Raw genomic sequence first — 24,525 nt, 5'->3', positions numbered from 1 at the left:
GCTGATAAGCGTGCTTCACTTTTCAAAAGAAAGTTTTATAGATAATAACCATTTAAAACAAACTCTGATCATCATTCTCTTGAAAGAGGCACGATCTAAGTTAACAAATACACCTTCCATAACACTATAGCATAGAGACCTCCTACATTTGGAAGAGCTGTTAATCTTGCAGATATGATTACACTTAACATGGCACAGAGTAAATATACATTCTTCACCTCATACATTGGCCCCCAGACTGATGCAACCTACCTAGAAGACGTGGCTGAAGCCTACGTTTATTTCATTAATAAATGTAGATAGAATTTCTCTGTCTTTTGAGGTGGTTTCTGGTGAAATTATAAATGTGTTTTAAACTCATCTTACATCAGGATGTATTTTAGGATGCTAGGAATCTAGGATCACATGGATGATGATGGTGGTAGTTTGGGGCAAGTGGTCCCTAGGTATCAGCATCCAAATACTAAAGCACATGAGAACTGGAACATGAGAAGGATATAAGAAATTTATAAGATAGGGAGTCAAGTAAAATAACAGAAACCTAAGCTCACTCGTACATAGTTTATATATTCCTCAAATACCCCCAGGACTATTTGATTCCTACATGATGTGAATACTCTCATCCCACAGTATTCTTTTTAATTAAATAACCAGCTTAGTATTTGTCATGAGATTACAGAGCTTACTATTTATTGATTCACTCCTAAAAAAGCTACAGGCAAGAGTGGCTCATTGCTGCAGTCTACAGCCTATGACATGTTTTGCTTGTTGAATTTCTATTACAGAGTTTGCTAAAAAGCTTTACAGTCCCAGTTTTGCTTTTTGAATTTCAATGTGTAGAATTAAGTTTCTCTTTGGAATATGTTACTAAAATTAAAAATTAACTTTGTATCAGAATATGGATAAATCCATGATTATTTATAAATCACCAAATATTCATTTGGAAGACATGATAACCAAGAAGCAGTGACTGCTTTTCCTGTGAAATTAATCCTAAATGTAATATAATTCCATATTACTAACCTCAAATGCCAAACCTATCAAATGTTGATGCAAGTTTATAAATTAAGAATTACAGGCTGTGCATGGTGGCTCACGCCTGTAATCCCAGCAATTTGGGAAGCCAAGGCGGGCGGATCACCTGAGATCAGGAGTTTGAGTTTGAGACCAGCCTGACCAACATGGCAAAACCCCGTCTCTACTAAAAATACAAAAATTAGCCAGGCACAGTGGCACATACCTGTAATCTCAGCTACTCAGGAGGCTGAGGCACAAGAATCACTTGAACCCGAGAGGCAGAGGTTGCAGTGAGCCAAGATTGCAACACTGCACTCCAACCTGAGTGAGAGAGACCCTGTCTCCAAAATAAAAAAAAAGAATTACATGTCTCAGCAGATACATGTAAAGAAAATAGAAAAAAAAAAAGAATTACATCATCCATTTTGTCTCATTTAATTACATTTTGAGAGCAGGCATGTCTGCTCATACCCTGAAATGCAAGTTTTTTTGTTTTTTTTTTTTGAGACAGGGTCTCACTCTGTCATCCAAATTGACCTTCACTCCTAGACATAGCAAGCACTATTTTGTCTCAGTTCTCTGCCATTCTGTCAACAACTAGGTCAATTTTAAGTGTACCAGTAAAATTATTTAAACTATATATAAATGCCTCTAAACCATATAAACATGTTTATATGATGTAGATATATTTTATATCATATAAATGTATCCCTACCATATGGTTTAGGGGTATTTCTACATATACAGTAGTATGGTTATATCTGTTCAGTTATGATAATTTGTACAAAATGAGCTGTTGCGTTGTGTTCAGCTCTTTGTGGATGGCAGGCCACAGTGTGAACTCACAAATGTACTTAGCAGAGAGGTTGAGCCTTGAAATAAGTTCTGAAGTCTCACTCCCAACAGGAGGCTGCACACCATCCAGACTAAGACTAATAGCCATATAGTTTTAAATTAGAAAACAGTAAAATTGATAAACGTGGAGGAGAGGGCAAGAAAAACCATACTAAACTTGCTTTTATATTGCGTGTGTGTGTGTGTGTGCGTGTGTGTGTGTGTTAAGGGGGAATAGAATACATTTTAAATAGTCAATATGATTTGGGAATTCATTTTTCAAAAACAGACATGTTTTGGCCGGGTGCAGGGGCTCAACCTGTAATCCCAGTACTTTGGAAGGCTGAGGCCGGCAGATCACCTGAGGTCGGGAGTTTGAGATCAGCCTGGCCAACATGGTGAAACCCCGTCTCCACTAAAAATACAAAAATTAGCTGAGTATGGTGGCGCTTACCTATAATCCCAGCTACTCGGGAGGCTGAGGCAGAAGAATCACTTGAACCCGAGAGGTGGAGTTTGCAGTGAGCTGAGATTGTGCCATTGCACTCCAGCCTGGGAGACAGAATGAGACTCTATCTCAAAAAATAAATAAATAATAAATAAATAAATAAATAAATAAATAAATAAAAGCAGTGAAAATAACCTGGGGCAATATTTGGTACTGTCACTGCGTGAAACCACAAATACCACTACTGCAGTCAGTGCCTTTGGTTGATAATTTTAATAAAAATAAGTTTTTGTTAGTTAAGGAAGTAAAAATTACTAGTTTTGTTTTGTGACTCAGTGGTGGATAATACCCTTCTTGCTCAGTGCCTTTAGGTTTAACAACAACAACAAACGAGTATGACCAGAAGAATATACTTAATCAATTGAGATATGCATGACCTTTTTCTTAGCAGAAAATGTGGGAAATTTCTACCTCCAATTTCTACTGACATTTGTTCTACAACCATATGGCATTTTTAGGTTGGTGGAAAATATATATGTGTTGCAGTAGAGGTACATAATTAAATAATGGCTTCAATTTTCTGCAATCTCTATAAATATGGCTTTATCATAAGCTATTTGACTTGAGGTTTTTTTTTTTCTCCTCTGTGATATGTATCTTTTAAAAAATCTGTCCTTGGCCGGGCGCGGTGGCTCACGCCTGTAATCCCAGCACTTTGGGAGGCCGAGGCGGGCAGATCACGAGGTCAGGAGATCGAGACCATCCTGGCTAACACGGTGAAACCCCGTCTCCACTAAAAATACAAAAAATTAGCCAGGCGAGATGGCGGGCGCCTGTAGTCCCAGCTACGCAGGAGGCTGAGGCAGGAGAATGGTGTGAACCCCGGGGGGCGGAGCCTGCAGTGAGCCGAGATCGCGCCCCTGCACTCCAGCCTCGGTGAAAGAGCGAGACTCCGTCTCAAAAAAAAAAAAAAAAAAAATCTGTCCTTGTACATAGGCATGCAAAGGACATTAGCGATATAGGTATGTGTTATGTTCTCAAATGAAATTGTAATGCTTTCTAGTTTGTTTAAGAGTGAAAGAAAGGAACTATAGCATATTGGTTAAGAACAAGAACTCTTTGAATCTTGACTCCAGCACTTATCTTCTGTGTTACTTTGGACAACTTGCTCTTACGTAAATTTGTTCCTTTGTAAAATGAAAATAATAGTAGCATCTACCTCGTAGGGCTGTTGTGAGGGTAGAAGATAGATATAGGTATAGATACAGATAGAGCGAGAGAGAGAGAGATCTTTTTTCTTTTTTTTTTTTTTTTCTGAGATGGAGTCTCACTCTGTCGCCCAGGCTGGAGCGCAGTGGCACGATCTCGGCTCACTGCAACCTCCACCTCCCAGGTTCAAGAAATTCTCCTGCCTCAGCCTCCCGAGTAGCTGGGATTACAGGCGTGTGCCAGCATGCCTGGCTAATTTTTGTATTTTTAGTAGAAACGGGTTTCACCATGTTGGCCAGGCTGGTCTCAAACTCCTGACCTTGTGATCCACCCGCCTTGGCCTCCCAAAGTGCTGGGATTACTGGTGTGAGCCACCACACCTGACCAAGAGACAGATCTTAGAACAGTGCTGGGCACACAGTAAGTACTATATATGAGATTGTCTTTATTGTCATTGCTGTTATTATTATTGCTTTTCTAATGTTGGGAAACACTACTATTCTTACTGTATTTTTGCATATGAATTTCATATGATTGAGAAATCTATTTAAAATTCTCTTTGTCTCTTTCTAGTTTTGTCAGATTAAGATGTTTAATTAAGATCAGTGAATTTTTTTCCTATAGACCCTTGCAAATAATTTCTAACTCTGAGTAAAAAGGAATGCTTTTGTGTTGTTTGCAATGCATTTCACAGTTTATTGTATTAGAAAATTGTAGCTTTTCCTTTCGTACCAAGTCTTGCCACTCAGAAGCTGTCAAGACCTTTCAGTTAAGCACTATCAGCTAGAATCTTGGGCTTGGGTAGACCTTTGGAGGCAGCTTCGTCCCATCTTTCACACTGGTGAAGAGTTTCAGTCATATTTTCTCCTACATGTGGTCATCCAGTCACTGAAGGCTTCCAATAATAGGGAACCCACAGCTTGTCAAAAATAATCATTCTGTTGTTAGACAACTCTAGTCATTCGAAGGTTCTTTTCTTATTTATAAGTGAAATCTTCTTCCCAGAAACTTTACCTTGTTGCTGTTTGTTCTGTCCCCTGAAGCACATAGAACAGGACTGTTCCTTCTTCCATTTAATTACTTTAGATATTTGAAGATGGCTTTTATATCCTCCCTTCCTCCAGGTTAAACATTCCCTAGGTGACACGTTTGCAAATCCTTCTTCATCCTAATACTGGACCCAATCTATCATGCCAGTGCCCCTCTTGACTCATGGCCCCCAGGACTGAAAATAGCTTTCTAAACATAAGTTGACCATCAGTGTGCTGTGAGACCGTTCCTGCCTGTGTTTTGGACATGTACACCTGCCGATGCTGCCAAAGTTTGCATTTGCATTTTTTTGTACCTACATCACAGCCTTGGCTGATACCAAGAATGTGGTTATCAAAGATTCTCAACATTTTTCATGAGTCACTGCCAAACTGCAGCTTATACTTTTACAATTAATTTTTGAAACCTAAATATACAACTATATAATTATCCCTGTTAGGTTTTACTGGCTACTATCAGTCTTTTGTTCAACATGTCGAAACCATTAAAATTTTGATACTATCCATGTGTTACCTATCTCTCTTGGCTGTGTGACATCTGAAAATTAAAATTTAATATGCATTTCTTCCTTATCTTCATTCAAGTAATGCATAGAAATGTGATAAGAAGAAGAAACCAGGCATTAAGTTCTGGTAGCATGACACTAGAGATTGTTTTCCTGTTCTAAGCGTTTTTTTGTTTTTGTTTTTGTTTTTGAGACAGACTCTCACTCCATCACCAGGCTGGAGTGCAGTGGCGCGATCTCGGCTCACTGCAACCTCCACTTCCCAGGTTCAAGCGATTCTCCTGCCTCAGCCTCTCGAGTAGCTGGGACTACAGGTGTGCACCACCACGCCCAACTAATTTGTGTGTTTTTAGTAGAGACGGGGTTTCACCATGTTGGCCAGGATGGTCTCAATCTCGTGACCTCAGGTGACCGCCCGCCTCAGCCTCCCAAAGTGCTGGGATTACAGCCGTGAGCCACCGTGCCCGGCCTGTTTTCCTGTTCAGTATAAATCCACTACTAAACATTTCCTAGGAATAATTATTTTACATGTTCAAATCTATCTTACCATACTGTGACCTGTACCCCATTTCTCTGCCTTATTCATGAAGAACTAAACTTCAAAAATCCAAAGTTACTCTTTTTTTTTTTTTTTTTTTTGAGACGGAGTCTCCTCTGTTGCCAGGTTGGAGTGCAGTGGCACAATCTCAGCTCACTGCAACTTCCGCCTCCTGGGTTCAAGCGATTCTCCCACCTCAGCCTCCCCAGTAGCTGGGACAACAGGTGCACGCCACCACGCCCAGCTAATTTTTGTATTTTTAGTAGGGAAGGGGTTTCACCATGTTGGCCAGGCTGGTCTCAAACTCCTGACCTCGTGATCCGCCTGCCTCGGCCTCGCAAAGTGCTGGGATTTCAGGCGTGAGCCCCCGTGCCCAGCCACTCTATCCTATTTCTGAAGCTACCAGCCAAGTGGCCACATTTTTTAAAAAAAAAGAAAAAAGAGTGTGTGTGTGTGTGTGTGTGTGTGTGTGTGTGTGTGTGTGTGTGTGTGTTTTATTATGACTTGCTTATTGTGACCCACTTATCCTGGGGCTGCCACCACCATTGCCTTTATTTCTAGAGCCCACAAACCATCTGTTTAATAACGCTTTTTGAATTTTTGCCATAAATTCTCCATAAATTCACTGGTCTGTGTTTCGGAATGCTCCTTTGTCCTCTTTTTTAAAATTATTATTTATTTATGTATTTTGAGACGGAATTTCACTCTTGTTGCCTTGACTCAAGTGCAGTGGTGTGATCTCGGCTCACCGCAGCCTCTGCCTCCCAGGTTCAAGTGATTCTCCTGCCTCAGCCTCCCAAAGTGCTAGGATTACAGGTGTGAGCCACCATTCCTGGCCTCTCCTAAGTCTTAAAGTCTTTCTCTAGTTTCCTTGGGCAGAAGTGGCTGCTGCCTCCACTTCTCCTAAGACTACTCAGACCCCATGCCGGGGCCTTCTCTTTAATATTTTAAAAGAACTTTTAGAACTTTTGAACTACATAGTTTTCAGAGACATACAATGATTTTCTCAAGAGGGTCTTTTATATAAGAGCAACATGTATCATTCAAAAGGTGTTTAATAAATGTTAAATAATAATGCACTTAATTTTAAGTACTTTGTATCCTCTTCTCTCTTTGTTAATATCTTTAATTGGATCCCCTAGCAGGGGATTTGGACTTAATTTATTTCAGGTGATACTGCACTTATACAATTATTTAGTTGACTTAATTAGAGATTTAATTATATTAGTGCCCTAAAGTGCTATATCAGAGAAATTAAACACTGACTGTTAATTCACCTTTCGTATTTATTGTGCTGTTTATGACTATAGTGATCTTCAGGCCATAAGGGCTTGAAGATTTGGAAAGTTCTGTCTATGTATCAGCTTGGACTTTGCCCATTCAAAATGTAGATGAAGGCAGGAATGGAAATGCCTTTTTTAGGCTGAGTGCAGTGCCTCACGCCTGTAATCCCAGCTCCTTGGGAGGCCAAGATGGAAAGATCACTTAAGGCCAGGAATTCAAGACCAGCCTGGGCAACGTGATGAGACCACCCCCCATGCTCATGTCCACAAAATAAAAATAAATAAATTAGCCAGGCATGGTGATGCATGCGTGTAGCCCTAGCTACTCGGAAGGCTAAGGTGGGAAGATTGCTTGAGGCTGGAATTTGAGGCTGTAGTGAGCTTTGATCACACCACTGCACCCCGGCCTAGGTGATGGAGTGAGACCCTGTCTCAAAAAGAAAAAAAAAGAACTTGAAAAAAATTGTGGTCTTTTATCTATGGCTATTAGAACCAAGGTCATGGATGGTTGTGATGGTTCACACCTGTTATCCCAGCACTTTAGGAGGCTGAGGCAGGAGGATCATTTGATCCCAGGAGTTTAAGATGAGCCTCTGGGCAACATGGCAAAACCCATCTCTACAAAAATACAAAAATTGGCCAGGCATGGTGGCACGTGCCTGTAGTCCCAGCTACACAGAAGGCTAAAGTGAGAGGATGGCTCAAGCCCAGGAGGTTGAGGCTACAGTGAACTATGATCCTGCCACTGCACTTCAGCCTAGGTGACAGAGTGAGACCCTGTCTCCGAAAAAAAGGCTTATTTAAAAAAAGAACAAAAAAAAAAAAAACAAGGTCATGGGTCCATTCCTTCACTGTTCTACTTGACCCTCTCTGTTCTACAAGCCTGTGACTGCCTCTCTGACAGGTGGTCCTGGGAGGCAGCAACTGTGTTCCTCTCTGTATTTCCAGCATATACCAAATGCCTAGGTTATATAGGTGTCCAATAAACACTTGTTAGTTTTGATTGTTGCAAAGACAACCAGTTGAAAGTATGGTTAGAATAGTATAAACCTGGCCGGGCGCAGTGGCTCACACCTGTAATCCCAGCACTTTGGGAGGCTGAGGTGGGAGGATCACTTGAGGTCAGGAGTTCGACACCAGCCTGGCCAACATGGTGAAACCTTGTCTCTACTAAAAATGCAAAAATTAGCCAGGCATCATGGCACATGCCTGTAATCCCAGCTACCTGGGAGGCTGAGGCAAGAGAATTGCTTGAACCTGGGAGGCAGAGGTTGCAGTGAGCTGAGATTGTGCCACTGCACTCCAGCCTGGGTGTCAGAGTGAGGCTGTCTCAGAAAAAAAAAAAGGGGGGGGGGGGGTGCAGTTTGAAGATGGCCGAATAGGAACAGCTCCAGTCTACAGCTCCCAGCGTGAGTGACACAGAAGATGGGTAATTTCTGTATTTCCAACTGAGGTACTGGGTTCATCTCACTGGGGCTTGTTGGATAGTGGGTGCAGGACAGTGGGTGCAGCGCACCGAGTGTGAGCCGAAGCAGGGCGAGGCATCGCCTCACCCAGGAAGTGCAAGGGGTCAGGGAATTCCCTTTCCTAGCCAAGTGAAGCTGTGACAGATGGCACCTGGAAAATCGGGTCACTCCCACCCTAATACTGTGCTTTTCCAATGGTCTTAGCAAACGGCACACCAGGAGATTATATCCTATGCCTGGCTCAGAGGGTCCCACGCCCATGGAGCCTCGCTCGTTGCTAGCACAGCAGTCTGAGATCAAACTACAAGGCGGCAGCGAGGCTGGGGGAGTGGTGCCCCACCATTGCTGAGGCTTGAGTAGGTAAACACAGCGGCCGGAAAGCTCAAACTGGGTGCAGCCCACCACAGCTCAAGGAGGCCTGCCTGCCTCTGTAGACTCCACCTCTGGGGGCAGGGCATAACCGAACAAAAGGCAGCAGAAACCTCTGCAGACTTAAATGTCCCTGTCTGACAGCTTTGAAGAGAGTAGTGGTTCTCCCAACACGGAGTTTGAGATCTGAGAACGGACAGACAGCCTCCTCAAGTGGGTCCCTGACCTCCAAGTAGCCTAACTGGGAGGCACCCCCAAGTAGGGACAGACTGACACCTCACACGGCCGGGTACCCCTCTGAGATGAAACTTCCAGAGGCATGATCAGGCAGCAACATTTGCTGTTCACCAATATTCGGTGTTCTGCAGCTTCTGCTGCTGATACCCAGGCAAACAGGGTCTGGAGTTGACCTCCAGCAAACTCCAGCAGACCTGCAGCTGAGGGTCCTGACTGTTAGAAGGAAAACTAACAAACAGAAAGGACATCCACACCAAAACCCCATCTGCACGTCACCATCATCAAAGACCAAAGGTAGATAAAACCACAAAGATGGGGAAAAAACAGAGCAGAAAAGCTGAAAATTCTAAAATTCAGAGCACCTCTCCCCCTCCAAAGGAAGGCATCTCCTCGCCAGCAATGGAACAAAGCTGGACAGAGAATGACTTTGACAAGTTGAGAGAAGAAGGCTTCAGACGATCAAACTTCTCCGAGCTAAAGGAGGAAGTTTGAGCGCATCGCAAAGAAGCTAAAAACCTTGAAAAAAGGTTAGACGAATGGCTAACTAGAATAACCAGTGTAGAGAAGTCCTTAAATGACCTGATGGAGCTGAAAACCATGGCACAAGAACCACGTGAGGAATCCACAAATTTCAGTAGCCAATTCAATCAACTGGAGGAAACGGTATCAGTGATTGAAGATGAAATGAATGAAGTGAAGCGAGAAGAGAAGTTTAGAGAAAAAAGAGTAAAAAGAAACAAACAAAGCCTCCAGGAAATATGGGACTATGTGAAAAGACCAAATCTACGTCTGATTGGTATACCTGAAAGTGACGGAGAGAATGGAACCAAGTTGGAAAACACTCTGCAGGAGAACTTCCCCAACCTAGCAAGGCAGGCCAACATTCAAATTCAGGAAATACAGAGAACGCCACAGAGATACTCCTTGAGAAGAGCAACTCCAAGACACATAATTGTCAGATTCACCAAAGTTGAATTGAAGGAAAAAATGTTAAGGGCAGCCAGAGAGAAAGGTCGGGTTACCCACAAAGGGAAGCCCATCAGACTAACAGCGGATCTCTTGGCAGAAACTACAAGCCAAGTGGGGGGCAATATTCAACATTCTTAAAGAAAAGAATTTTCTTTTTTTTTTTTTTGAGACGGAGTCTCGCTCTGTCACCCAGGCTGGAGTGCAGTGGCACGATCTCGGCTCACTGCAAGCTCCACCTCCCAAGTTCACGCCATTCTCCTGCCTCAGCCTCTCTGAGTAGCTGGGACTACAGGCACCCGCCACCACGCCTGGCTAATTTTTTGTATTTTTAGTAGAGACGGGGTTTCACCATGGTCTCGATCTCCTGACCTCGTGATCCACCCGCCTCGGCCTCCCAAAGTGCTGGGATTACAAGCATGAGCCACCACGCCTGGCCAAGAAAAGAATTTTCAACCCAGAATTTCATATCCAGCCAAAATAAGCTTCATAAGTGAAGGAGAAATAAAATCCTTCACAGACAAACAAATGCTGAGAGCTTTTGTCACTCCCAGGCCTGCCCTACAAGAGTGCCTGAAGAAAGCACTAAACATGGAAAGGAACAACCGATACCAGCCACTGCAAAAATATGCCAAATTGTAAAGACCATCGAGGCTAGGAAGTAACTGCATCAATTAATGAGCAAAATAACCAGCTAACATCATAATGGCAGGATCAAATTCACACATAACAATATTAACCTTAAATGTAAATGAGCTAAATGCCCCAATTAAAAGACACAGACTGGCAAATTGGATACAGAGTCAAGACCCATCAGTGTGCTGTATTCAGGAGAACCATCTCACGTGCAGAGACACACATAGGCTCAAAATAAAGGGATGGAAGAAGATCTACCAAGCAAATGGAAAACAAAAAAAGGCAGGGGTTGCAATCCTAGTCTCTGATAAAACAGACTTTAAACCAACAAAGATCAAAAGAGACAAAGAAGGCCATTACATAATGGTAAAGGGATCAATTCAACAAGAAGAGCTAACTATCCTGAATATATATGCACCCAATACAGGAGCACCCAGATTCATAAAGCAAGTCCTTAGAGACCTACAAAGAGATTTAGACTCCCACACAATAATAATCTGAGACTTTAACACCCCACTGTCAATATTAGACAGATCAATGAGACAGAAAGTTAACAAGGGTATCCAGGAATTGAACTCAGCTCTGCACCAAGCAGACCTAATAGACATCTACAGAACTCTCCACCCCAAATCAACAGAATATACATTCTTCTCAGCACCATGTCGCACTTATTCCAAAATTGACCACATAGTTGGAAGTAAAGCACTCCTCAGCAAATGTCAAAGAACAGAAATTATAACAAACTGTCTCAGCTGGGTGCGGTGGCTCATGCCTGTAATCCCAGCACTTTGGGAGGCCGAGGCGGGCGGATCACGAGGTCAGGAGATCGAGACTATGGTGAAACCCCGTCTCTACTAAAAATACAAAAAATTAGCCGGGCGTGGTGGCGGGCGCCTGTAGTCCCAGCTACTCGGAGAGGCTAAGGCAGGAGAATGGCGTGAACCCGGGAGGCGGAGCTTGCAGTGAGCCGAGATTGCACCACTGCACTCCAGCCTGGGCTACAGAGCGAGACTCCGTCTCAAAAAAACAAAAAAAAAACAAAAAACTGTCTCTCAGACCACAGTGCAATCAAACTAGAACTCAGGATTAAGAAACTCACCCAAAACCGCTCAACTACATGGAAACTGAACAACCTGCTCCTGAATGACTAGTGGGAACATAATGAAATGAAGGCAGAAATAAAGATGTTCTTTGAAACCAATGAGAACAAAGACACAACATACCAGAATATCTGGGACACATTTAAAGCAGTGTGTAGAGGGAAATTTATAGCACTGAATGCCCACAAGAGAAAGCAGGAAAGATCTAAAATTGACACCCTAACATCACAATTAAAAGAACTAGAGAAGCAAGAGCAAACACATTCAAAAGCTAGCAGAAGGCAAGAAATAACTAAGATCAGGGCAGAACTGAAGGAAATAGAGACACAAAAAAACCCTTCAAAAAATCAATGAATCCAGGAGCTGGTTTTTTGAAAAGATCAACAAAATTGATAGACCACTAGCAAGACTAATAAAGAAGAAAAGAGAGAAGAATCAAATAGACACAATAAAAAATGATAAAGGGAATATCACCACTGATCCCACAGAAATACGAACTACCATCAGAGAATACTATAAACACCTCTACACAAATAAACTAGAAAATCTAGAAGAAATGGATAAATTCCTGGACACATACACCCTCCCAAGACTAAACCAGGAAGAAGTTGAATCTCTGAATAGACCATTAACAGGCTCTGAAATTGAGGCAATAATTAATAGCCTACAAACCAAAACAAGTCCAGGACCAGATGGATTCACAGCCAAATTCTACCAAAGGTACAAGGAGGAGCTGGTACCATGCCTTCTGAAACTATTCCAATCAATAGAAAAAGAGGGAATCCTCCCTAATCATTTTATGAGGCCAGCATCATCCTGATACCAAAGCCTGGCAGAGACACAACAAAAAAAGATAATTTTAGACCAATATCCCTGATGAACATCAAAAAATCCTCAATAAAATACTGGCAAACCAAATCCAGCAGCACATTAAAAAGCTTATCCACCGTGATCAAGTGGGCTTCTTCCCTGGGATGCAAGGCTAGTTCAACACACACAAATCAATAAACATAATCCAGCTTATAAACAGAACCAAAGACAAAAACCACATGATTATCTCAATAGATGCAGAAAAGGCCTTTGACAAAATTCAACAGCCCTTCATGTTAAAAACTCTCAACAAATTAGGTATTGATGGGACGTATCTCAAAATAATAAGAGCTATTTATGACAGACCCACAGCCAATATCATATTGAATGGGCAAAAACTGGAAGCATTCCCTTTGGAAACTGGCACAAGACAGGGATGCCCTCTCTCACCACTCCTATTCAACATAGTGTTGGAAGTTCTGGCTAGGGCAATCAGGCAGGAGAAAGAAATAAAGGGTATTCAATTAGGAAAAGAGGAAGTCAAATTGTCCTTGTTTGCAGATGACATGATTGCATATTTAGAAAACCCCATCGTCTTAGCCCAAAATCTCCTTAAACTGATAAGCAACTTCAGCAAAGTCTCAGGATACAAAATCAGTGTGCAGAAATCACAAGCATACTTATACACCAATAACAGAAAAACAGAGAGCCAAATCATGAGTGAACTCCCATTCACAATTGCTTCAAAGAAAGTAAAATACCTAGGAATCCAACTTACAAGGGATGTGAAGGACCTCTTCAAGGAGAACTACAAACCACTGCTCAATGAAATAAAAGAGGATACAAACAAATGGAAGAACATTCCATGCTCATGGATAGGAAAAATCAATATTGTGAAAATGGCCATACTGCCCAAGGTAATTTATAGATTCAATGCCATCCCCATCAAGCTACCAATGACTTTCTTCAAAGAATTGGAAAAAACTAAAGTTCATATGGAACCAAAAAAGAGCCTGCATTGCCAAGTCAATCCTAACCCAAAAGAACAAAGCTGGAGGCATCACACTACCTGACTTTAAACTATACTACAAGGCTACAGTAACCAAAACAGCATGGTACTGGTACCAAAACAGAGATATAGACCAATGGAACAGAACAAAGCCCTCAGAAATAATACCATACATCTACAACCATCCGATCTTTGACAAACCTGACAAAAACAAGAAATGGGGAAAGGATTCCCTATTTAATAAATGGTGTTGGGAAAACTGGCTAGCCATGTGTAGAAAGCTGAAACTGGATCCCTTCCTTACACCTTATACAAAAATTAATTCAAGATAGATTAAGACTTAAATGTTAGACCTAAAACCATAAAAACCCTAGAAGAAAACCTAGGCAATACCATTCAGGACATAGGCATGGGCAAGGACTTCATGTCTAAAACACCAAAAGCAATGGCAACAAAAGCCAAAATTGACAAATGGGATCTCATTAAACTAAAGAGCTTCTGCACGGCAAAAGAAACTACCATCAGAGTGAACAGGCAACTTACAGAATGGGAGAAGATTTTTGCAGTCTACTCATCTGACAAAGGGCTAATATCCAGAATCTACAAAGAACTCAAACAAATTTACAAGAAAAAAACAACCCCATCAAAAAGTGGGCGAAGGATATGAACAGACACTTCTCAAAAGAAGACATTTATGCAGCCAACAGACACATGAAAAAATGCTCATCATCACTGGCCATCAGAGAAATGCAAATCAAAACCACAATGAGATACCATCTCACAAAAGTTAGAATGGCAATCATTAAAAAGTCAGGAAACAACAGGTGCTGGAGAGGACGTGGAGAAATAGGAACACCTTTACACTGTTGGTGGGACTGTAAACTAGTTCAACCATTGTGGAAGACAGTGTGGTGATTCCTCAGGGATCTAGAACTAGAAATACCATTTGACCCAGCCATCCCATTACTGGGTATATACCCAAAGGATTATAAATCATGCTGCTATAAAGACACATGCACACATATGTTTATTGTGGCACTATTCACAATAGCAAAGACTTGGAACCAACCCAAATTCCATCAATGATAGGCTGGATTAAGAAAATGTGGCACATATACACCATGGAATACTAGACAGCCATAAAAAAGGATGAGTTCATGTCCTTTGTAGGGACATAGATGAAACTGGAAACCATCATTCTCAGCAAACTGTCGCAAGGACAAAAAACCAAACACCGCATGTTCTCACTCATAGGTGGGAACTGAACAATGAGAACACTTGGACACAGGAAGGGGAACATCACACACCAGGGCCTGTCGTGGGGTGGGGGGAGTGGGGAGGGATAGCATTAGAAGATATACCTAATGTAAATGACGAGTTAATGGGTGCAGCACACCAACATGGCACATGTATACATATGTAACAAACCTGCATGTTGTGCACATGTACCCTAGAACTTAAAGTATAATAAAAAAATTTTAAAGAAAAGTATAAACCCAACACAACTGTCTTAAAATACAGTGACTCAAAATACATGCCCCAATGAGTAGGTACTCCCAAATCTGGCTAATCATTGGAATGACCTAAGAACCCTTTTTTTCAGTCCTTATAGACTCTATCTCCAGGGCTAGAGGCCCAGGCATCTGCATTTTAAAGTTCCCCACATGAGTCTTACGGCCAGGCAAGTTTAGGAACCCCAGCTTAATGTATCTGTTGTCAAATTTATTTAAAAAAGAACAAGATCGGCCAGGCATGATGGCTCACGCCTGTAATCCCAGGACTTTGGGAGGCCGAGGCAGATGGATCACCTGAGGTCAGGAGTTCAAGACCAGCCTGGCCAACATGGCAAAACCCCGTCTCTACTAAAAATACAAAAATTAGCTGGGTGTGGTGGCATGCGTCTGTAATCCCACCTACCCAGGAGACTGAGGCAGGAGAATCGCTGGAACCTGGGAGACAGAGGCTTCAGTGAGCCGAAATCGTTCCACTGCACTCCAGCCTGGGTGACAGAGCAAGACTCCGTCTCAAAAAAAAAAAAAGAACAAGATCATTCTTATCAAGATAGACCTATTGCCCATTCTAGTTTGCAGTAAAAATGAGTTTCATTTATGGTTTATTATAACTAAAGGATTTCCTTTGAGTCAGTAGTTTATGTTTAGCTGGCAGGAGTGTTTACAGATGTCAGTGAGGAATAATACCTTTCATGAAGGATTATATTACTGATAAGTCATTACTGGTGGGCATTTTACACATGGAAGCTATCAGGTTCCTTGGTATGCAAAGCCCTGTAAGCCCAAGTCTGGATTTGAGTATTGACTAAAGTAAAATAGTCATCAGGTATGAGAAATTAAATCTTCTAGGACTGTGATGTCCTCCTGGTTGCTCTTTTGCCCTAATCCGAATTACCCTTTTATCATAGTATTAAATACCCTACTAGCTACCATCAGATATTTAGTTTAGCCTGGCTGAATAAAGTTCATAGAGGAACAAACTAAATGAAACAGTCAGGGGAATGTAGAATGTAAAACATTCTGGAGTGCAGGCTGGTCTTTCAAAATGACAATGTCATAGCAGAAAAAAGATTAAAGTGTCATAACAAACAAATGTGATTTATGAACTGGGATTTATCATAGTTTAAAAATATGGTTAAATAGGCCGGGCGTGGTGGCTCACGCTTGTAATCCCAGCACTTTGGGAGGCTGAGGCGGGCGGATCATGAGGTCAGGAGATCGAGACCACGATGAAACCCCGTCTCTACTAAAAATACAAAAAATTAGCCGGGCGTGGTGGCGGACGCCTGTAGTCCCAGCTACTCGGAGAGGCTGAGGCAGGAGAATGGCGTGAACCCAGGAGGCGGAGCTTGCAGTGAGCCGAGATTGCGCCACTGCACTCCAGCCTGGGCGACAGAGCGAGACTCCGTCTCAAAAAAAAAAAAAAAAAAAAAAAAAAAAAATATATATATATATATATATATATGGTTAAATAAAAGCCATTTTGGAACCAATTGGAGAAATTTACACCTGGACTAAATATTAGATAATATTAGTGAATTATCAGGGCTGGGCACAGTGGCTCATGCCTGTAATCCCAGCACTTTGGGAGGCCAAGGCAGACTGATCTGTTGAGGTTAGGAGTTCGAGACCATCCTGGCCAACCCGGAGAAACCCCAACTCTACTAAAAATATATAAATTAGCTGGGTGTGGTGGCACGTGCCTGTAATCCCAGCTACTTGAGAGGCTGAGGCAGGAGAATTGCTTGAACCCAGGAGGCAGAGGTGCAGAGTTGAGATTGCACCACTGCACTCTAGCCTGGGTGGCAGAGTGAGACTCCATCTCAAAAAAAAAAAAAAAAAAAAAAGTAGGGAATTCTTGACAAAAGAAAAAGAAAAAGTGTAAATTTTTCAAAATTGGAAACTTGAGGAACAAACAAAAAATAAATAGGGAATTCTCTCTCTCAATTTTTTTTTCTTTTGAGATGGTCTCACTCACTGTCACCCAGGCTGGAGTGCAGTGGCATGATCTTGGCTTACTGCAACCTCCACCTCTCGTGTTCAAGCAATTCTCCTGCCTCAGTCTCCCAAGTAGCTGGGATTACAGGCGCATGCCACGACACCCAGCTAATTTTGGTTTTTTGTTGTTTTTTTTTTTGAGACAGAGTCTCGCTCTGTCGCCCAGGCTGGAGTGCAGTGGCGCAATCTCGTCTCACTGCAAGCTCCGCCTTCCGGGTAATTTTGGTTTTTAGTAGAGATGGGGTTTCACTGTGTTGACCAGGCTGGTCTCACTCCTGGCCTCAAGTGATCCACCCCGCATGGCCTCCCAAATGCTGGGATTACAGGTGTGAGCCACTGCGCCCAGCCAGGAATTCTCTAATTAGTTTTTCTAGTTAGCTTTCCTAGCTGTGACAATAGTATTATGATTATGTAGGACAATGTTCTTAAGAGATGCATGTCAAAACAAGGGTGAAGCATCCTGCAGCCAATGATGTGCCCAAACCAAGTCCTAATGACTCACAGGCTATTATTAAATCTTCAAGAATTGTGTGACCCCACCACCCTTGGCAGCTTGAAATCAGCCATAATGGGAGTATTTATACCACAAAAATCTGCAAATGCAGGCTTTTGTCCCCCAAGAGAACTAATTTACTAGCATATCACTACCTGCGGTTTACTTTCAAATGGATCAGAAAACACACACACAGACACACATATAGACAGAACAAAAATGACAAAATACTAACCATTGTTGCGACTGTTGAATCTAGGTAGAGAATCTATGGTCATTCATAGCACTAGTACTTGAGTCAGCAGACTTTTTCTGTAAAGGCCAAACTGTAAATATTTTACACTTTGCGGGCCATACAGCCTCTCGGGCAACTCTGCAACTGTGCCTTTATAGCACAAAAGGAGTCATGGACAATGCTCATATGAATGGATGTGGTTATTCCCCAACAAAACTTTATTTATGAGAACACAGGGTCAAATTTAGCCTAGGGCCATGATTCAAGTTTTCTGTACTTTGAAAATAATTTATAATAAAAATTGAACAATTTTTAAAAGTACCAATTTCTTAGCCTGGGCTGGGAGTGGTGGCTCATGCCTGTAATCCCAGCACTTTGGGAGGCTGAGGTGGGCAGATCACTTGAGCTCAGGAGTTTGAGATCAACCTAACCAAAATTGTGAAAACCCATCTCTACTAAAAAAATACAAAAATTGACCATGCGTGGTGGCTCACACCTGTAATCCCAGCACTTTTGGAGGCCGAGGTGGGCAGATCACCTGAGGTCAGGAGTTTGAGACCAGCCTGACCAATGTGGTGAAACCGTGTCTCTACTAAAAATATAAAAATTGGCTAGGTGTGGCGGTGGGCACCTGTAATCCCAGCTACTTGGGAGGCTGACAGGAGAATTGCTTGAACCCAGGAGGTGGAGGTTTCAGTGAGTCAAGATTGCACCATTGCACTCCAGTCCAGGCAACAAGAGTGAATCTCCATCTCAAAGAAAAAAAAAAAAAAAAAGAAAGCAGTTAAATGGTTTCCGTAAGATTATAAAGCTAGGATAGGAGTTTGAATCTGGCTGCCTCTGATACCCAGCACCATTTTAGTGCCTTTGTGCATTCAGTGATTGGCAAGAGACCAAGGAAACCTAGGCTAGAACAGTTCCCAAAGGCTATATGCAATGTGGAAATATCTGTGGAGTGCTGGGAATCTGATGGAGTTTAGTATTAAGTGCCACTGGACAAGGCATTAGAAAACCTGGCCTCTGGGCGGGCACAGTGGCTCACACCTGTAACCCCAGCACTTTGGGAGGCCGAGGTGGGCAGATCACCTGAGGTCAGGAGTTCGAGACCAGCCTGGCCAAGATGGTGAAACCCCATCTCCACTAAAAATTAAAAAATTAGCCAGGTGTAGTGGCAGGCGCCTGTAATCCCAGCTACTCGGGAGGCTGAGGCAGAGAATTGCTTGAACCCGGGAGGTGGAGGTTGCAGTGAGCCACGATCGTGCCACTGCACTCCAGCCTGGGCAACAGAGTAAGACTCCATCTCGAAAAAAAAAAAGAAAGAAAGAAAACCTGGCCTCTGATCTCTACTCTGCCTGCCTCCATCTGTGATTTTGAGTCACTGAGTTTCTCTGGACCTCTGTTCTCTTGACTGTATAATTAGAGGAATAAATCAGCTTATTTATTTTATTCATTCATGTTTCATGCATTATACAGTAAGGACCTTGAAGTCTCATGAAGTCATAGATAAGTGAAAGGAGAATTAAAATACAACACTAAGTCGGGCGCAGTGGCTCATGCCTGTAATCCCAGCACTTTGGAAGGCCGAGGCAGGCAGATCACAAGGTCAGGAGTTTGAGACCAGCCTGACCAACGTGGTGAAACCCCGTCTCTAATAAAAATACAAAAAAATTAGCCGGGCATGGTGGCGGGCGCCTGTAATCCCAGCTACTTGGGAGGCTGAGGCAGGAGAATTGCTTGAACCTGGGAGGCAGAGGTTGCAGTGAGTCGAGATCGTGCCATTGCACTCCAGCCTGGGTGATGGAGACTCTGTCTAAAAAAAAACGCTAAAACAATACACTACTCCAGATGTGCACAGGGGGTACTCCAGGTACCCAGAAGAAGAGTGGCAACTAGCTCCTTAGGGCCATCATCCTAGCTGAGTGCATTCCACCCAGGTGGAATTTGGGGAGCTTGTTGGGGTGGGGGAGGACAGCCCCAGGGGGAGATAGTAGATCAGGTTACCTCTGAGAACTGCAGTTGGTTCCCCTATAATTAAAGGGGAGAAGGTTTGGGAGGCTGAGGCAGGAGGATCTCTTGAGCCCAGGAGTTTGAGATTAGCTTGGGCAATATAGTGAGACTTCATCTCTACAAAAAGTTTTTAAAATTAAACAAGCATGGTGGTGCATGCCTGTCATCCCAGCTACCCGGGTGGCTGAGGTGGAAAGATCACTTGAGCCGGGGAACTGGAAGTTGCAGTGAGCCGAGATCACACCACTGCGCTCCAGCCTGGGTGACAGAGCGATACCCTGTCTCAAAAAATACATAAATAAATAAAGGAGGAAAAGGGGGGAAAAGTGAGGCCAAGCAAGAGCTAGCTTGGCAAGGGACTTAAATGCCTCATGAAAGAGCTTAGACTTTTCTCTTAAGGCTATTGGAAGGGTTTAAGCAAGATTGTCTTTGCATTTTATTAAGATCTCCTTGGCAGCATAGTAGATGGAGTCCAGGGGTGCAGAACTGGTGGTGGGAAGACTCTTTAGGAAGTGATTGCAAAAACTAACTGAGGTGAGAGATGATGGCCTGAACTAATGTAGTGGCAATGGGAATGAGGAGTAGAGGATAAACTTGAGAGCTCTGAAGAGATAGAAAGACTAGGATTCATTGACTGTTATCAGTCAAAAGGGCTACAGATAGTCTCACAACCTCGGCTGCCACAGGTGGGTGAGGCACTGTGGTGCTCATTACAGTCACTCAGGGATCCAGGCCAAGGAGCATCTCCAGTGTGGGCTGGTAGCTGTGTAAGAGGGAAAGCTCTATAGGGACTCACAGGACAGTTAAATGCTGCAGCCCCAAAGTGGCATCCCTCATTCACAACTCATAGACCAGAACTTGTCACCTGGCTACACCCAATCTCTGGGAGCCAGAAAGTTCAGTTGTGAATGAGCAACCCTGAGACTGCCCCTGTGTCTAACCGGATGTGGGGATTGAAGACGTCTGGGTTTCTGACTTAGAGAATTAGCCGGACATGGCCAGGCACGGTGGCTCACGCCTGTAATCCCAGCACTTTGGGAGGCCGAGGTGGGCGGATCACAAGGTCAGGAGATTGAGACCATCCTGGCTAATACAGTGAAACCCTGTCTCTACTAAAAATACAAAAAATTAGCCGGGCGTGGTGGTGGGTGCCTGTAGTCCCAGCTACTCGGGGGGCTGAGGCAGGAGAATGGTATGAACCCGGAAGGCAGAGCTTGCAGTGAGCCGAGATAGCTGCACTCTAGCCTGGGTGACAGAGCGAGACTCCGTCTCAAAAAAAAAAAAAAAGTAGCCTTCAGGCCGGGTACAGTGGCTTACGCCTGTAATCCTAGCATTTTGGAAGGCTGAGGCAGGCGGATTGCCTGAGGTCTGGAGACGGAGACCAGCCTGGCCAACATGGCAAAACCCCATCTCCACCAAAAATACAAAAATTAGCCAGGTGTGGTGGCAGGCGCCTGTAATCCCAGCTACTCAGGTGGCTGAGGCAGGAGAATTGCTTGAATCCTGGAGGCGGAGGTTGCAATGAGACAAGATCACGCCACTGCACTCCAGCCTGGGCGACGGAGCGAAACTTTGTCTCAAAAAAAAAAAAAAAAAAGGCTGAGCAAGGTGGCTCATGCCTGTAATCCCAGCTCTTTGGGAGGCTGAGGCAGGGGGATCACAAGGTCAAGAGATGCAGACCAGCCTGGCCAACATGGCAAAACCCCTTCTCTACCAAAAATACAAAAATTACCTGGGCGTGGTGGTGCACACCTGTAGTCCCAGCTATTTAGGAGGCTGAGGCAGGATAATTGCTTGAACCCGGGAGGTGAAGGTTGCTGTGAGCCGAGATTGTGTCACTGCACTCCAGCCTGGCGACAGAGTGAGACTCTGTCTCAAAAAAAAAAAAGTAGCACTCAGATCTAATACCATGTGTCTTTCTTGAATTTTCATATGGACTATTGTGTCAACATATGGTGTTAAAAAAAGTTATTAACTAAGATATTAGTGAAGCCTTCCTCACATAAGAATAGCAGGCTGAGGCCGGGCGCGGTGGCTCACACTTGTAATCCCAGCACTTTGGGAGGCCGAGGCGGGCGGATCACGAGGTCAGGAGATTGAGACCACGGTGAAACCCTGTCTCTACTAAAAATACAAAAAATTAGCCGGGCGTGGTGGCGGGTGCCTGTAGTCTCAGCTACTCGGAGAGGCTGAGGCAGGAGAATGGCGTGAACCTGGGAGGCGGAGCTTGCAGTGAGCCGAGATTGTGCCACTGCACTCCAGCCTGGGCGACAGAGGGAGACTCCGTCTCAAAAAAAAAAAAAAAAAGAATTAAGAATATCAGGTTGCTGGCCAGGTGCAGTGGCTCACACCTGTAATCCCAGCACTTTGGGCAGCCTAGGCAGGTGGATCACTTGAGGTCAGGAGTTCGAGACCAGCCTGGCCAACATGGCAAAACCCTGTCTCTACTAAAAAATACAAAAACTAGCTGGGTGTGGTGGCGCATGCCTGTAGTCCCAGCTACTTGGGAGGCTGAGGCAGGAGAATTGCTTGAACCCAGGAGTCAGAGGTTGCAGTGAGCCGAGATCGCACCACTGCACGCCATCCTGGGCGACAGAGCAAGACTCCATCTCTTAAAAAAAAAAAAAAAAAAAAAAAAAGGGAAGAATATCAGGCTGCTGAATTCAAAATGCCAGAGATGTAAATGCCCTCCGCCTTCTTACTGCCATCCCCCAGCATGGCACATTTCAAGATATTAAGGGATGGGAGTCAGGAGGAGGTGTGATTAGGCTGATTGGAACCTATTGTGCTACTCTGGAGCACAGACACCAAGCAGCCATAGGGAATGAGTGCCTCAAGATCATTGGGGAAATGATGTCCTCTTTTCCAGAAAATAACGTAGCAGAAATAATCTATACTATTTCTCCCTTTCTTTGTTTTCCATCTCCCCTCCCCAGTTTAATCGTGGTGCTTACTGTGTACCTTTAAAACTGACTTTTATCATGCATTTGTTTCTTAACAGTTGCGAGAAAGAATCAAAGCTGGCAAAGGTGTGACTTCAGCTATTGACCTGTGTCGTTACCATGGAAACAAGGCACTGGAGGCCCTGGAGAGCTTTCCTCCCTCGGAGGCCAGATCTGCTTTAGAAAACATTGTGTTTGCTGTGACCAGATTTTCATGACATCAAATTAAAAAGACACTATTGTTAGTTAGCTGAAAATCCTAGGGAGTGAGGTTGATTGGGAGAGCTTTCACGATGCGTTAATGACTTTTAAAACATATGCATTTTTCCTTCCTTTTGTCACATTGCTAAATGAGTTCTGCTTTCTTTTTGGAACTGCTACAAACAAAATTAGAAGAAAAAAAGGTCAAGCAGTTTTCACTTGTCACGCCAGAAGCACACTTGAGGCTGTAGTCGCAGAAATAATTAATGAGATTCGCTCCTGTGACCTCAGCAAATGGACAGGAAATAAGTCCTTATTGATTGGACCGAGGCAGGGATGGCGCCAGGGCGGTGGCCTGTGGTTTTCCTTCTAGAGAGGACAAAGCAAGTTGGAATCTGCAGGTGTCAAGAGAAACGCTCTCAATACCAACCAGGTCGGATTGTCTAATCAAAAACTAGTGACCAATTTGTCATGATGGAGAGCAGTTCAACGGATTAAGAAAAATATGTTTTATTTGTTGTTTTGCAATTATGTCTCTGGATTTTTTTTTTTTTTTTTTTTTTTTAGATGGAGTTTTGCTTTTGTTGCCCAGGCTGGAGTGCAATGGTGCAGTTTTGGCTCACTGCAACCTCCCCCTCCTGGGTTCAAGTGATTCTCTTGCCTCAGCCTCCTGAGTAGCTGGAATTACAGGCGCCTGCCACCACGCCTGGCAAATTTTGTATTTTTAGTAGAGACGGGGTTTCACCATGTTAGTCAGGCTAGTCTCGAACTCCTGACCTCAGGTGATCCACCCACCTCAGCCTCCCAAAGTGCTGGGATTACAGGCTTGGGCCACTGCACCTGGCCTCATGTCTCTGGATTTATAATACAGTATGAATATACTTTGTGCTTTATGGTTTTTATAATGTCTTTTGGAGAAATTGCTGAAAAGTTGCCAAATACTTGAAGTAGGAGATTAAAATGTTATCAAATGTTAGATTGGTTATATTAGGAATAGTCTGTTTTTCTTTCTTGAAGATCAGTTTTTTTTTCAAACACATTTCAAAGAACCAAATTTTTTTTTTTTTTTAAGGAAAAAGGAGCTTTTTTCAAGTGAAATGTAATCATTTGTAATACTTTGATTTAAGGAATACTTTAATTTTTACGAGTTTCAGAAACAGAATTTTTGTACTAGGGAATTCATTGGTGAGAGTGTTCTTTTAACCTCAGAATGTCAAATTTTGGTCTTGAACCACAGACATCCAATTACAGAAAGAATATAAGCAATCTGACAGGCCTGCAATCGGATACTGTCTCTGTGTGGTTCATAGGAGATGATTTTTGAGGTTTGCACTCATGCAATTTGAGAACACCGTTGACAAGAAGGCTGAGTTTACATAAATGATCTAGATTGAAACTCAGCTACCTTTCTTCCTCATTTGGTGTAATTACAGCCCTATCTGGAGACAGCGAACACAGCAAACAGATTTTATTACCTAGTTCACTCAAACACTACATGAAGTTATTTTAGTTAAAGCCCTCCCCCAAAAGTTATAAAACCATTTTATCAGAGCCCAACATGTGGCATGCAATGAAGAGAAAATGTAAAGCTACAGAGGTTAATGTATTGTATTATAAAATATTTTAAGTGTACTCGAAATACCGTAATTGTACAGTTTATG

The 24,525-nt window shown here is 43.1% G+C and overlaps 1 protein-coding gene across 2 annotated transcripts in view; it reads left to right on the top strand.

Annotated features, from left to right (window-relative positions):
• Positions 1-24,519, top strand: part of PDSS2 (decaprenyl diphosphate synthase subunit 2) — a 307,454-nt gene extending 282,935 nt beyond the window's left edge. For both annotated transcript variants that reach the window (XM_030809530.1, XM_003278917.4), the window contains one exon: positions 22,723-24,519. In XM_030809530.1, coding sequence (XP_030665390.1) covers positions 22,723-22,881 — 159 coding nt within the window. In that variant the 3' untranslated portion in view covers positions 22,882-24,519. The remainder of the gene's footprint in view (positions 1-22,722) is intronic.
• The last annotated feature ends 6 nt before the right edge of the window (positions 24,520-24,525 follow it).

Source organism: Nomascus leucogenys, chromosome 3 (genome assembly GCF_006542625.1).
Source record: "Nomascus leucogenys isolate Asia chromosome 3, Asia_NLE_v1, whole genome shotgun sequence".
Lineage (NCBI taxonomy): Eukaryota > Metazoa > Chordata > Mammalia > Primates > Hylobatidae > Nomascus > Nomascus leucogenys.
The sequence above is the reverse complement of the archived record's forward strand: the minus strand, read 5'-3'. Positions and strand labels throughout refer to the sequence as shown.